The sequence below is a fragment of the Salvelinus alpinus genome, chromosome 27 (assembly GCF_045679555.1).
Source record: "Salvelinus alpinus chromosome 27, SLU_Salpinus.1, whole genome shotgun sequence".
Lineage (NCBI taxonomy): Eukaryota > Metazoa > Chordata > Actinopteri > Salmoniformes > Salmonidae > Salvelinus > Salvelinus alpinus.
In genome coordinates, this window is record NC_092112.1 from 42,556,848 (window position 1) to 42,572,399 (window position 15,552).

At 42.1% G+C, this 15,552-nt stretch overlaps 1 protein-coding gene across 1 annotated transcript in view; it reads right to left on the reverse strand.

The window, feature by feature from the left end:
• LOC139556603 (bromo adjacent homology domain-containing 1 protein-like) overlaps positions 1-15,552 on the reverse strand; it is a 37,560-nt gene extending 22,008 nt beyond the window's left edge. Inside the window, exons 1-2 of the mRNA XM_071370760.1 lie at positions 15,208-15,552; positions 10,547-12,328 (exon numbers count right to left, since the gene is read on the reverse strand). Of these exons, the coding sequence (XP_071226861.1) occupies positions 10,547-12,308 (1,762 nt within the window). The 5' untranslated portion in view covers positions 12,309-12,328; positions 15,208-15,552. The remainder of the gene's footprint in view (positions 1-10,546; positions 12,329-15,207) is intronic.

Genomic DNA, 15,552 nt, shown 5'->3' on the forward strand with positions numbered 1-15,552 from the left:
AAAATAGAACAAGCAGACACTGAATATCTATTTGAGTATGGTGAAGTTATTAATTACACTTTGGATGGTGTATCAATACACCCAGTCACTACAAAGATACAGGCGTCCTTCCTAACTAAGTTGGCGGAGAGGAAGAAAACTGCTCATGGATTTCACCATGAGGCCAATGGTGACTTTAAAACAGTTACAGAGTTTAATGGCGGTGATAGGAGAAAACTGAGGATGGATCAACAACATTGTAGTTACTCCACAATACTAAACTAAATTACAGAGTGAAAGGCACTAAAGTAAAACTGCAAAAAATGTGGCAAAGAAATTCACTTCATGTCCTGAATACAAAGCTTTATGTTTGGAGCAAATCCAACACAACATGTCACTGAGTGCCAATCTTCATATTTTCAATTATAGTGGTGGCTGCATCGTGTTATGGGTATGCTTGTCATCTGCAAGGACTATGGAGTCTTTTTTTAGGATAAAAAGAACCGGAATAGAGCTAAGCACAGGTGAAATCCTAAAGGAGAAACTGGTTCAGACTGATTTCTAACAGACACTGTGAGACAAATTCACCTTTCAGCAGGACAATAACCTAAAACACAAGGCCAAATCTACAGTTGCTTACCAAGACAACATTGAATGTTCCTGAGTGGCATAGTTACAGTTTTGACTTAAATTGGCTTGAAAATGTATGGCAAGACATGAAAATGGCTCTCTAGCAATGATCAACAACCAACTTAACAGAGCTTTAAGAATATTTAAAAGAATAATGTGCAAATATTGTACATTCCAGGTGTGCAAAGCACTTAGAGACTTACCCAGAAAGACTCACAGCTGTAATCCTTGCCAACGATGCTTCTATAAAGTATAGACTCAGGGGTGTGAATACTTACAGTTAAATTCCCTGGAAGCCTGTGTTTCAGACATAAGGAAGTGGATGGTGTCAAATTTTCTATTTTTTAAATCGGACAAAATAGAGATGCTTGTTCTAGGTCCCAAGAAACAAAGAGATCTTCTGTTGAATCTGACAATTAAATGTCAATTAGCCTAACAGAAGCTTCTAAAGCCATGACATAATTTTCTGGAATTTTAGAAGCTGTTTAAAGGCACAGTCAACTTAGTGTACGTAAACTTCTCACCCACTGGAATTGTGATACAGTGAATTATAAGTGAAATAATCTGTCTGTAAACAATTGCTGGAAGAATGACTTGTGTCATGCACAAAGTAGATGTCCTAACTGACTTGCCAAAACTATAGTTTGTTAACAAGACATTTGTGGAGTGGTTGAAAAACGAGTTTTAATGACTCCAACCTAAGTGCATGTAAACTTCCGACTTCGACTGTATGTACATGAGATACAGTATTTCTGTATTTCATTTTTCAATGAATTTGCAAAGAATTCTAAAAATATATTTTCACTTTGTTATTATGGGGCATTCTGTGTAGATGGGTGAGAAAAATATCAATTTAATAAATTTTGAATTCAACTGTAACACAACAAAATGTGGAATAAGTCGATGGGTATGAATACTGAATGCACTGTAGACCCTGTCATGAAGAACCCTCTGGTTACAGAGTTCTGTCATTTGTCCCTATGGGGTACCATTTTGGAAGCCACAGTATAACCCTTTGATTTGTCCCTGTAGGGCAGGGATCATCAACTAGATTCAGCTGCAGGATGATTTTTCTTTAGCAGATGGTCGGGGGCCTAGACATAATTACAAATAATTTGTAGACTGCAAGAAGTCCAAACAGATATATGCCTAAAACATAATAATTTCAAACCTTGCTTATATTTGTATATGGTCACGTGTCTTTCTATCATGAGCGGGAATACTTGGGAACAGATTTCCTGGTGTTTTTACAATCTTTCATATCCAACAATGAAAACTCAAAATATAGACATTTATTTATTTATTTTTCTCAGAAAACTTGGGGGCCAAATAAAACCACCCGCAGGCCAGATTCGGCCCATGGGCCACCAATTGGGGTACTCTGCTGTAGGGGAACCCTCTACAGCTCCATGTTGAACCCTCTCATGAAGAACCCTCTGGTTCCAATGTAGAAACAATGACAGTTATACTTATAGGATACTTCAGATGTGCTTATGGCACACTCTGTAGAAAATGACCTGTAATTTTACAGAAATTTTCCCGGCTACGGAATTGCAGTAAAAATACAGTATTTTTACAGTTGAATTAAGGTGTGATTGTGCTGGTGAGGGCTCATTTGCATATTTAAGGGGCATGGTCTTAAATATTTAGTATTTGAGCCAACCGTTTGTGGAAGTGTTGTACCTGTTTAAGTGGTTTTATCGTCATGTTGATTAAGGTTGAGCACTTAATTTGTCCACTCAGTTCTACAATCTTTGTAAGCGCTTGTGACGATCAAGAGCTGCACTGTTAACTTTTTGGGGATAGGGAACGGTATTTTGACGTCCGGATGAAAAGCGTGCCCAAAGTAAACTGCCTGCTACTCAGGCCCACAAGCTAGGATATGCATATAATTGGTAGATTTGGATAGAAAACACTCTAAAGTTTCTAAAACTGTAATGTCTGTGAGTATAACAGAACTGAAATGGCAGGCGAAACCCCGATGACAAACCATCCCAAAAACATTTTTTTTCATCCTACCACTGATTTCAATGGCTGGCACTTTTATAAATGGAGCGAAATTGTGCCCAATTGCAGTTCCTAGGGCTTCCACTAGATGTCAACAGTCTTTAGAAAGAATTTTAGGCTGGTTTTTGGGAAAAAATGAGGGAGAATAAGTAGTTTTTCTAAGGGCTCCCATTTTGGCTGTAGTGTTTCCATGTGCATGGCCGAGAGAGCGCGTTCCTTTTGTTTATCTCCGGTAAAGACAATAACGATTCTCCGTCTTCAATTTTATTGTTTATTTGCGTATTAGGGTACCTAAGGATTGATTATAAACGTTGATTGACTTGTTTGGATAAGTTTATTAGTAACGTTTGGGATTCATTTTGTATGCATTTTGACCGATGGAAACCGAGTGGATTATTGACTGAAGCGCGCCAGCTAAACTGAGTTTTTATGGATATAAAGAAGAAATTTATCGAACAAAAGGACCATTTTTAATGTAACTGAGACCTTTGGAGTGCCAACAGAAGAAGATCTTCAAAGGAAAGGGATATATTATATCGCTATTTCAGACTTTCGTGTCGCAACTCCCTGGTTGCAAATGATTTGTTGTGCATTTGTGTGCTGGACGATGTCCTCAGATAATCGCATGGTTTGCTTTCGCCGTAAAGCCTTTTTGAAATCTGACACCTTGGCTGGATTAACAACAAGTTAAGCTTTATTTTGATGTATTGCACTTGTGATTTCATGAAAGTTTAATATTTATAGTAATTTAAGTAGTAAGTTAAGAAGTTGCAGTTTCCAGTAACTTAATGGCAGTTGGTCATCGGGAAGTTTATGTTTTTGCAGCAAGTTGTTATTGTAAAATTTACAGTAACTTACTGTGGCTTATCTCTGTCACGCTCACTGATCTGATGGTGTGGAAGGAAGATCAGTTTGCTGCCAACCAGGTGAGGCCAGGTGAGGCTGGGTCCCAAGTGTGCTCACCATAAATACTGCTTAGTAGTTGTCACCGAATGTTATAAGCTTTCTTTTTATAAGAAAAGTTCAGTGAGTTCAAGTTCAACTTGCTAGTTGCAAGTAAATGACTGTGCATTTTACAATAACGTACTGACATCTGGTTGCCAGTTAAGCTGCCAGGAAGTTACTGGCTGTTCATTGCCTATGACTTACTAGCAGTTACTGGCTATTAAGTTAATGTGAATTTTACAATAACTTAGATAATGCAAAATTCACCACAACTTCCAGGCAACTAACGTCCATTAAGTTACTGTGACCTTAATGTCAGATCTTTAATGTCACATGCTCTTAAAAAGTTTGTAGAACTAACAGTGTTAAAAAGAGGCGGCCAACCTTTGACAACATAACCATCAACCACTTAAACTGGTACCACCCTTCCACTGTCGGTTGCCACAAATACACATATATTAGACCCAGGGTTTTCTGTTAGCCGGCAATTGCTGGCTTTTGTCTGATAATACAATGAAAAGCTGACAAAATAAAACTGTTGCTGGCCAAAATGACCGCGAGAAAAAAAATCCCATTGCAAAATAATGCTTTTTATTAATTGATGGAAATGCCAGTCGATGGAAATACATTTGACCGTCATGCTTATCGGTCTATGGGATCATTTGCATAATAGTGGAATTAAATTGGTGTGCGTGTTTTTTCGTTAGTCACCATGTAGCCTATCTATTTATCCAACAACAACTATCACACACGCACAGCAAACACAGCCTATTTTGAGTGTGATTTCTCCTGCAGCTCCTAAATCATGTCATTTTATAAGCCCATTCATTGCGTAACAATTCTAAATGCAAACGCGTGTTAAAAAAGGTTTTGGTGCATCTTTCAAAAAGAGCTATGCCTACTATTTTTTTTCTCAACCGGTAGCCTAACATGCTGCCCAGACTGGACACGTCGCGTGCGCGAGCGTTGCAAAATAAATGTAAAAATCGATGTTTTTCAATTATTGCACCCACACTGCTCGCGCGCGCCAACGAGCGTCTGCGATGCCAAGAGCTAAAATAGAACTCCTTTCTATTTCTGACGCAGATCGCGCTGAAAGTCCTGCCTCTCCCATCTCCTCATTGGTTTATAGAAGCAGGTACCCACGTGCCACCTCCTCATTGGTTATACCCACGTGGGTGATTGAAAGACGAACTGTTTTGCTGGTGGTCGTGGTAATACTATGAAGGTGTAGATGTCAATCACCATATAAGTTCAAAGATAAAAAAGCCTGGAAGGAGGAGAGATGACTAGAAACGATTCGGTTGGCCGTTTTATGTGTGGATTAATTGTTGGAGTAGAGGACCTTGTGCATTTCAGGTAAAATAACAACTCAATGTTTATATCCCAGGACAAATTAGCTAGCAACAGCAAGCTAGATAAATAGGACAAATTAGCTAGCAAGTGCAAGCTAACTAGCTAAATTGCCATACATGTTTAATGCTTTTCGACCTGTCCCCAAATGAATGTCATTGGTTCAGAGTTTGTTTTGATATTTTAACCTGCGTGTCGTGATCGCGTTTGGTGTAGGGGGACAAAATAAATGTATGCACGATAGCGCACGATGGCGCACGCGCGCAGCCGGTTTGGGTTCCGTGTAATTGAAGCGCGCCTCCCATTCACCTTTCAAGTGCTGGCAACAGGCTATCAGCGCGTCACCACCACTTTACAATGTGAGCTGGAGGCAGTATGCATTTTGAAAACATAGGCCTAATTGTTTGAAACCTATAAAAATGTTTTACTTCATATTATGAGGCATGTCTTACCTTGCTTCAAAGTAGCCTATAGGCAAATCCGACCATGGAAACCTGGAGGCAATTATTTTATAAAGACTTCATAGGCGGCGCAAGAGTTTCAAGTTTGGAGAACCTTACAATTTATCCTACAATTTCTACCGTTCTGCCAGTTATGATTTTCAAATGCGCATTTTCGTGAAACAGTTTAATTTCAATAATAACATTTTCTTTACTCTAAATCTGTCACATGGATAATCATAAAAATCAGAATTCAAATGGTAAACTAATGTAAGAGCACCAGCCTCTGACATATGGATGCATCGATTCACCGTGATCCATTGGCGGCTAAAGAAATTAGTGCATGGAACTCATAACCTTTAGGCCAATGCAGCAGTAGACCTACAGTTTAAGTCAGTTTACATACACTTAGTAGGTTGGAGACATTAAAACTTGTTTTTCAACCACTCCGCAAATTTCTTGTTAACAAACTATAGTTTGTCGGTTAGGACATCTACTTTGTGCATGACACAAGTAATTTTCCCAACAATTGTTTACAGACAGATTATTTCCCTTATAATTCACTGTATCATAATTCCAGTGGGTCAGAAGTTTACATACATTAAGTTGACTGTGCCTTTAAACAGCTTGAAAAATTCCAGAAAATTATGTCATGGCTTTAGAAACTTCTGATAGGCTAATTGACATAATTTGAGTCAATTGGAGGTGTACCTGTGGATATATTTCAAGGCCTACCTTCAAACTCAGTGCCTCTTTGCTTGACATCGTGGGAAAATCAAGGAGACGCATTCTGGAGGAGGAGACGCATTCTGTCTCTTAGAGATGAACGTACTTTGGTGCGAAAAGTGCAAATCAATCCCAGAACAACAGCAAAGGACCTTGTGAAGATGCTGGAGCAAACTGATACAAAAGTATCTATATCCACAGTAAAACAAGTCCTATATCGACATAACCTGAAAGATCACTCAGCAAGGAAGAAGCCACTGCTCCAAAACCGCCATAAAAAAGCCAGAATACGGTTTGCAACTGCACATGGGGACAAAGATCGTACTTTTTGGAGAAATGTCCTCTGGTCTGATGAAACAAAAATAGAACTGTTTGGCCATAATTACCATCATTATGTTTGGAGGAAAAAGGGGGAGGCTTGCAAGCCGAAGAACACCATCCCAACCGTGAAGCATGGGGGTGGCTGCATCATGTTGTGGGGGTGCTTTGCTGCAGGAGGGACTGGTGCACTTCACAAAATAGATGGCATCATGAGGAAGGACAATTATGTGGATATATTGAAGCAACATCTCAAGACATCAGTCAGGAAGTTAAAGCTTGGTCGCAAATGAGTCTTCCAAATGGACAATGACCCCAAGCATACTTCCAAAGTTGTGGCAAAATGGCTCAAGGACAACAAAGTCAAGGTATTGGAGTGGCCATCACAAAGCCCTGACCTTAATCCCATAAAAAAGTGGTGGGCAGAATTGAAAAAGCGTGTGAGAGCAAGGAGGCCTACAAACCTGACTCAGTTACACCAGCTCTGTCAGGAGGAATGGGACAAAATTCACCCAGCTTATTGTGGGAAGCTTGTGGAAGGCTACCCGAAACGTTTGACCCAAGTTAAACAATTTAAAGGCAATGGAACCAAATACTAATTGAGTGTATGTAAACTTCTGACCCACTGGGAATGTGATGAAAGAAATAAAAGCTGAAATAAAACATTCTCTCTACTATTATTCTGACATTTCACATTCTTAAAATAAAAAATGGCTGCCTCCCTTTCTATATGTCTTGATTAGAGGTCGATTGATTATGATTTTTCAACGCCGATACCAATTATTGGTGGACCAAAAAAAGCCGATGCCGATTAATCGGACAATTTTTATATATATTTGTAATAATGACAATTACAACAATACTGAATGAACAATGAACCCTTTTATTTTAACTTAATATAATACATAAATAAAATCTATTTAGTCTCAAATAAATAATGAAACATGTTCAATTTGGTTTAAATAATGCAAAAACACAGTGTTGGAGAAGTAAAATTGCAATATGTGCCATGTAAAAAAGCTAACATTTAAGTTCCTTGCTCAGAACATGAGAACATATGAAAGCTGGTGGTTCAATTTCCCAGTTCTTCAATATTCCCAGTTAAGAAGTTTTAGGTTGTAGTTATTATAGGAATTATGACGCGTCGACTATTTCTCTCTATACAATTTGTATTTCATATACAGTGGGGAGAACAAGTATTTGATACACTGCCGATTTTGCAGGTTTTCCTACTTACAAAGCATGTAGAGGTCTGTAATTTTTATCATAGGTACACTTCAACTGTGAGAGACGGAATCTAAAACAAAAATCCCGAAAATCACATTGTATGATTTTTAAGTAATTAATTAGCATTTTATTGCATGACATAAGTATTTGATCACCTACCAACCAGTAAGAATTCCGCCTCTCACAGACCTGTTAGTTTTTCTTTAAGAAGCCCTCCTGTTCTCCACTCATTACCTGTATTAACTGCACCTGTTTGAACTCGTTACCTGTATAAAAGACACCTGTCCACACACTCAATCAAACAGACTCCAACCTCTCCACAATGGCCAAGACCAGAGAGCTGTGTAAGGACATCAGGGATAAAATTGTAGACCTGCACAAGGCTGGGATGGGCTACAGGACAATAGGCAAGCAGCTTGGTGAGAAGGCAACAACTGTTGGCGCAATTATTAGAAAATAGAAGAAAATAGAAGAAGTTCAAGATGATGGTCAATCACCCTCGGTCTGGGGCTCCATGCAAGATCTCACCTCGTGGGGCATCAATGATCATGAGGAAGGTGAGGGATCAGCCCAGAACTACACGGCAGGACCTGGTCAATGACCTGAAGAGAGCTGGGACCACAGTCTCAAAGAAAACCATTAGTAACACACTACGCCGTCATGGATTAAAATCCTGCAGCGCACACAAGGTCCCCCTGCTCAAGCAGGCGCATGTCCAGGCCCGTCTGAAGTTTGCCAATGACCATCTGGATGATCCAGAGGAGGAATGGGAGAAGGTCATGTGGTCTGATGATTCAAAAATAGAGCTTTTTGGTCTAAACTCCACTCGCCGTGTTTGGAGGAAGAAGAAGGATGAGTACAACCCCAAGAACACCATCCCAACCGTGAAGCATGGAGGTGGAAACATCATTCTTTGGGGATGCTTTTCTGCAAAGGGGACAGGACGACTGCACCGTATTGAGGGGAGGATGGATGGGGCCATGTATTGCGAGATCTTAGCCAACAACCTCCTTCCCTCAGTAAGAGCATTGATGATGGGTCGTGGCTGGGTCTTCCAGCATGACAACGACCCGAAACACACAGCCAGGGCAACTAAGGAGTGGCTCCGTAAGAAGTATCTCAAGGTCCTGGAGTGGCCTAGCCAGTCTCCAGACCTGAACCCAATAGAAAATCTTTGGAGGGAGCTGAAAGTTCGTATTGCCCAGCGACAGCCCCGAAACCTGAAGGATCTGGAGAAGGTCTGTATGGAGGAGTGGGCCAAAATCCCTGCTGCAGTGTGTGCAAACCTGGTCAAGAACTACAGGAAACGTATGATCTCTGTAATTGCAAACAAAGGATTCTGTACCAAATATTAAGTTCTGCTTTTCTGATGTATCAAATACTTATGTCATGCAATAAAATGCTAATTAATTACTTAAAAATCATACAATGTGATTTTCGGGATTTTTGTTTTAGATTCCGTCTCTCACAGTTGAAGTGTACCTATGATAAAAATTACAGACCTCTACATGCTTTTTAAGTAGGAAAATCTGCAAAATCGGCAGTGTATCAAATACTTGTTCTCCCCACTGTACCTTTGACTATTGGATGTTCTTACAGGCACTTTCGTATTGCCTGCCTAATCTCGGTAGTTGATAGGCTTGAAGTCATAAACAGTGCTGTGCTTCAAGCATTGCTAAGAGCTGCTCACAAACACAGTAAAGTGCTGTTTGAATGAATGCTTACGAGCCTGCTGCTGCCTACCACCACTCAGTCAGACTGCTCTATCAAATATCAAATCATAGACTTAATTATAATAAACACACAGAAATACGAGCCTTTGGTCATTCATATGGTAAAATCCGGAAACGATCATTTCGAAAACAAAACGTTTATTCTTTCAGTGAAATACGAAACCATTCCGTATTTTGTCGAACGGGTGGTAACCCTAAGTCTAAATATTGCTGTTACATTGCACAACCTTCAATGTTATGTCATAATTAAGTAAAATTCTGGAAAATTCATTTTGGTCTTTGAAGGAAGAAACACAGTTCGCAACAACAAAAAATATACTTCTGTGTATTGATTTTAAGAATTAATGCGCAAGAATTGGCAACTCAATAATCAGCTAGGCCTATTGCCATATGCTCTGTCAAAATTGCGAGCTTCCCAAATAGGCATAGGTCTACAAGCTTGTAATTTGAAACAATCCGCAGCTATAAAAAGAAATCGAATGGTTCTCAATTCCTCTGTAGCTAAGTCATGCTTTATTTGATTTATTTCTGTATAGTGAATTTATTTATTTCAATTTACTTCCCTAGCATATTCGCCGGGCCGACTATGAAATACTTCCTCATATGCCACTCTCCTGTTCTATTGGTTTTTATATCAACTTTCTTTTGCTGTCCATAAACAAAGACAATCTTAGTCATATTAGCAACCCATCCTAGTTGTTGCATCTTTAGATTCCACCTCATTCTACGTTTCTAACTGATATTTTAATATCTGTTACATATGGAACCGCTCTCATCAGGTGCACTGTTTAACATTTTGGCAAATGTTTGAAAATGACGTTTTATTGGCTGCTTCATTACAGGAGTTTCATGTTCTGTTAAGATGAATTACCATAATCTAAATCTGATTTCTTTCATTCTGAGAACCGTGGGTGGGTGCCCTAATGGGTAACATAAGGGTTCGGTAAATTTCTCAAATGGCCGGTAAATTAAAATCTTCCCGGTCACGTTGTCCACCACCACATTTTACTAACAGAAACCCTGATTAGACCACACTCCCCAAATATGCTAATTTACTGGTCCCCAGCGAAAGCACAACAAAGGCTGGTCACCGGCGAAAACACAACGAAGGCTGGTCTTTGCTGAAACATTTATATCAGCATATAGGGCCTAGTCAGTAGGCATACAGTCCCAATGTCGTCCTCTTACCTGTCTTGATGCCGTGTGTAAACTCGGAGCAGCCTGTGGAGAAAGTGCACCCCCTGCTGTTGACCGGCTGCATGGCTCTGTAGGTGTAGCCGCTGACACGGCAGGCCTTGCTGTAGTAGGGCGAGCCCACTGAGCCACAGAAAGCAGGGTGGGCCAGTGTCGCGGCATGGGACACCGGAGGACCCAGCAGCTTGGACCCAGACACCCTGCCGGGACACATTGTCGAGGGGCCAAAGTTCAGAGGTCGCGAGCTGAGGGTGGTCGACGGAGCTCCGGGGTGTGCGATGTGGACGTAGTAGCTGGAGAAGCAGGCGGGGTCGGCGGTGCAGAGGCAGGGGTGGGGGCTGAGGGTCAGGGCTGCGTGGGAGTGGGGGTGGGCCACAGAGGGCGATGTCACCAGGCACTCTCGCTTCATAGGGGTCATTGCAGAGTTTAAAGGTTGTTCTTCTGAGTCAGCATAGGCCTTCTGACCCAGGAACAATGCTAGGCGGTGGCAGTACTCCACAGAGCCCTCTGGGGGGCAGCAGTAGTACGGGCTCAGCTCTGCCTCAACCTGTTCCTCTTTGACGACAGGCTTCAGCGGGTAGGCTAGCATGCTGCGCGACTGGTAGCCTGGTTTGGTTAGCCGGTGGGTGCAACCTCCAGTCTCCCACTCCACTTTTGCCTCAAAGTTGGACTTCTTGCAGGCTGAACAGCCTCCCTGTTGTGGAATCAACTTCCTTCCCTTCTGCTTAGGCTGGCGGCCGCACTGTTTAAGATTCAGTCGCGGTTGCTTCTGCTTCACATCAACTGATGCGGCGCTCGTGGTCTTGCAGTCGGTCGTCGTAGTCGATGTTCGTTTCACTCGCTGTTTGCTAGTTGCGGAGGTGCTCGTTAACTTCAGCAGCGCGGCAGCGTTGAGTCCGGCTAGCCGTCGAGGAGCAGGGGTGTGTAACATCTGTAGAGTCATCATCGCAGTCTCTTTCTTCTCTCCTTTATCTGGTTTGGTCAGTTTCTTGGAGACTTTCTTGGCCTTTTTGGAGCGTCGGCACAGTTCAGGCTTGTGCAATATGGAGGCCTTGCTGCTGCTGGCTCTTTGAGCTTTAGGACCTCCGGCCACCCCGCCCCTAGCTGGATCTGTCCCCAGGATTGACTCACCGCTGGAGGGTTCCTCCTGCTGTCTCCTGGCCTGTTTGCCAGCCGACCTGGTCTCGTTGGGTCTCTCCAACAGTAGACTGTTCACCGCCTCAGCGTTGAGAGAAGCTAGCCGTCGCTTACGCGGCTCTGGAAACGGCGACTCCTGCACATCACTGGTGGTTTTGGATATCATTTTGGGAATCATCTTCTTCGCCAGGAGTTTCCCCTTGGCTTTGCCTTTTCCTTTGCCCAGTTTCTTGATCCGGGATTCAGGCTTAACCGGCGGTTGGGTAGGCAAATCATTCCCCCTCTCATTGGTGTCCTCCTGCTCCAGGATGTCCTCCTCCAACCGGGTGAGTAAAACGTGACAGCTAAGTCCCTCTTCCTCCGAAGACCCTCCCCTTCCTCGTAAGGGATATGATTTCCTGCCCCGCCTCCTATTCCGTTCCGGCGTCTTCTCCCTCATCTCTTTAACCCCTCCCCTTCCTCGCTTGGTCCTACGCTTCTTCAAGGTCCTGCCGAATCGCAGCGTGCGCTCAAGCCAGGCCCCACCCATGGTCTCACCATGTGGCCTATGGGGGCAGTGTTCCCGCCTCCCTGTGCTGCGGCTCTGGCTGAGGGGACCTTCGTTCCGAGCGTGGATCATCACATGCTGCACCACTGGGCCTGGGGAGGAGAGACAAATGGTTAGTGTCACTCCTATAAAACAGGATCGTGGGTCGTATTCATTAGCCACCAAGCGGAAGAAAACGGACTGAAACAGGGAGGGATTACCTGAAGTTGTCCAATAAGAAACACTTCTTTCTTTTCTTATTTCTCATAGTTTTTGTTTTGCTACAGTGAATACAACCCTAGTACCTTTTCAATCCCTAGCCTATCGCCTAATCCCTTCCACGTATATACGTACATACCCCTTCAGGTTTCACTAATACAATTTTGATCTCTAGTCCCTTATCCTAACCGTTCTACCCATCTGAAAAGACTGGACAGATGAAGACACTATAGAAGCTCCACTTATGGAGCAAAGAGTCTTGGAGGGCTAGATGGAACATCATTATACTGCTTACTCATACTCTCCTATCCATTTCTTACAGTTCCGTAAACATTGAAGTGGTAGGGGCCCCTAGGGAAAGAGCTTAGGGTCCGAAATAAAACCAGGCCAACAGGAGCCGCATACCACAGAATACCGCAGACCATCTTATCCATATTCACAACAAACAAAAATCCCCGGAGAGAGAGAACTGTGCATTCAAACGTGCCTAAAATCCAGTCTACCATCTTATCCATTAGGGATACCTACCTACCTTAATTCAAAGTCAAACATATGTCTTAATCAATAGTTTGGTAGAATCAGGATTATTTTTTTGGTCACAGAAAAACACTCTAAAAGTGACGAATGTGCCTTGTGAAGAATCCAAAACAGCCATTACAAGAGATATGATTCTCAACATCCAACAGTAGGCCTATTGATGGTTGTTGGCGATGCCCTACATGTTCGGGATTTTGTATTAAAGCTGAAAAAAGCTACTCATTATGTCCACATTATGAACAATAAAATGAAATACCCTATACACTCACATGTATAATTTTTTCAATAAATCATGGAAAATAGAGAGGTGTGCGACTAAATATTGCCGTTATCTATTTCATTGATCCGCAGGCCGCCAGATGTCAATCCCCTGTGCTAAACAATAAAAAATAAGGAACAAAAAAAGGAATGCTGAAAAACTGAAGTGCATGCCAACGCAATCAAAACAAATGCAAAATAGTCAAAACAGGATTCCTTCCTTATGAGATCATGTGAGAGGTCAGGAATTCCATCTGCACAGGGACAATGTTCTGACACCTTTTGGCATTCTAAACAGACAATCTCATTTATCAGACATTCTAATCCATCAGACATTCTATACTGAACAAAAAAATTAAACGCAACATGTTAACTGTTGGTCCAATTTTTCATGAGCTGAAATAAAAGTTCCCAGAAATGTTCCGTATGCACAAAAAGCTTCATTCTCTCAAATTTTGTGCACAAATTTGTTAACCTCCCTGTTAGTGAGCATTTCTCTTTTGCCAAGATAATCCATCCACCTGACAGGTGTGGCATATCAAGAAGCTGATTAAACAGCATGATCATTACACAGGTGCGAGTTGTGCTGTGGACGATGAAAGTCCAATCTAAAATGTGAAGTTTTGTCACACAACAAAATGTCACAGATGTCTAAAGTTTTGAGGGAGTGTGCAATTTGCATGCTGACGGCAGGAATCATTAACAGAGCTGATCATTTAATGTTCATTTCTCGAGCATAAGCCGCCTCCAACGTCGTTTTAGAGAATTTGGCGGTACATACAACCGGCCTCACAACCGTTTGTGTGGAAAAACGTATCCCGATTACCTGGGCCTGGCTCCCCAGAGGGTGGACTTGGGACCCAAGTGGGTGGGCCTATGCCCTCCCAGGCCCACCCATGGCTGCTCCCCTGCCCAGTCATGTGAAATCCATAGATTAGGGCCTAATGAAGTTATTTTAATTGACCGATTTCCTTCTATGAACTGTAACTCAGCAAAATCTTTGAAATGGTTGTATGTTGTGTTTATATTTTTGTTTGGTATATTTCAGCAAACATTCTACATACAGCAATCATTCTAAATCAGCAGAACCCAATTAGACAACATGACAAAATGTTTGTATCACGTAATTGTTACATGAATGTAGAGCCCACTGGCAAACAAGTTACAAAACAACCATGTCCTGTGTAGCCTAGTCTACAGGCTATTAACACAGACACATAATAAACGTATCTAGCTACTGTATCTTGCCTACCATGTCTCTGTGCAAGCTACTCCACGTTTCGACAAATGCAAATAAACACTATTATTTCAATGACCAGGCATTAACCTATGTAATTACACCTTAACACTGTGTGAAATATGGGGGCAATGAGGGACCAACAACTTGCCCAAAATACCCCCGTACAGGGTAAGGTGTTTTGAACACTTTCTATGCCCGAATTAAAAATATAAAACACGAGGCGTCGGCTTGTTTGTCGTTAAATGGTCTTCAGGTAGTCTACAGTCCATCTAAATCGATTCAAACACTAAATGTAACACCTGAGCTTCGCCCTGGTAAGCCATTTAACCTGATCAAACATACCAAACGTCCGATAGCCTACTTGAGGACATCGGGGCCGACATACAGTAGACAGGCTGCGCCTCGCTCGCTTGAAGTCTGTGAGTAGCCTGCCATCCGAAGTAACTGCTTTATCTATGGGGCTATGGGCGACCGGAACACACATTGCGGCCAAAATAAGACTGCCACAAACACATATTCCATGCCATTTATGAAAATAATATCGAAATAATTAGATTTTCTAACACTATTTAGTATGAAACCCATGGATATCGCATGCTAGCAAGCTACAGCTATCGATTCTGCAAGGCAGAAGCGAAAATAGGTTCTGCACTCCTTTTTGGACGGGCTCGGAACGCAACTTCAACACTCGGCACTCGAAAACCGTTACGGAAGAAATATTTAGAGATATTAACTTACACACTCCGTCATACTGTGCCTGGAGATGCGTCGAAATAGTTATGGACTGGTGTGATGGCTGAACTGATCTCCGTACTGGGGGAGAGCAGGAGAGTAGAGAGAAAGCGAGAGAGAGAGGACGGTGGCTGCCTGAGCGATGTGCTTTGCTCTTCCTGGTTCGGCTTCACCGATTTGCAGAAAACTTAATCTTAACAATTTGCTATGCAGACAAGCCTCGCTGACATCCAGTCTTCCAATGGCGAAAACGCCAGGCTGTTTATTTGAAGAATAAAACCAAAATATTTGTAGAATTTGCGTCCCCTTGCGAAGTGGCTCGAATTACTTGGTTCAACTCGATTAATGCAC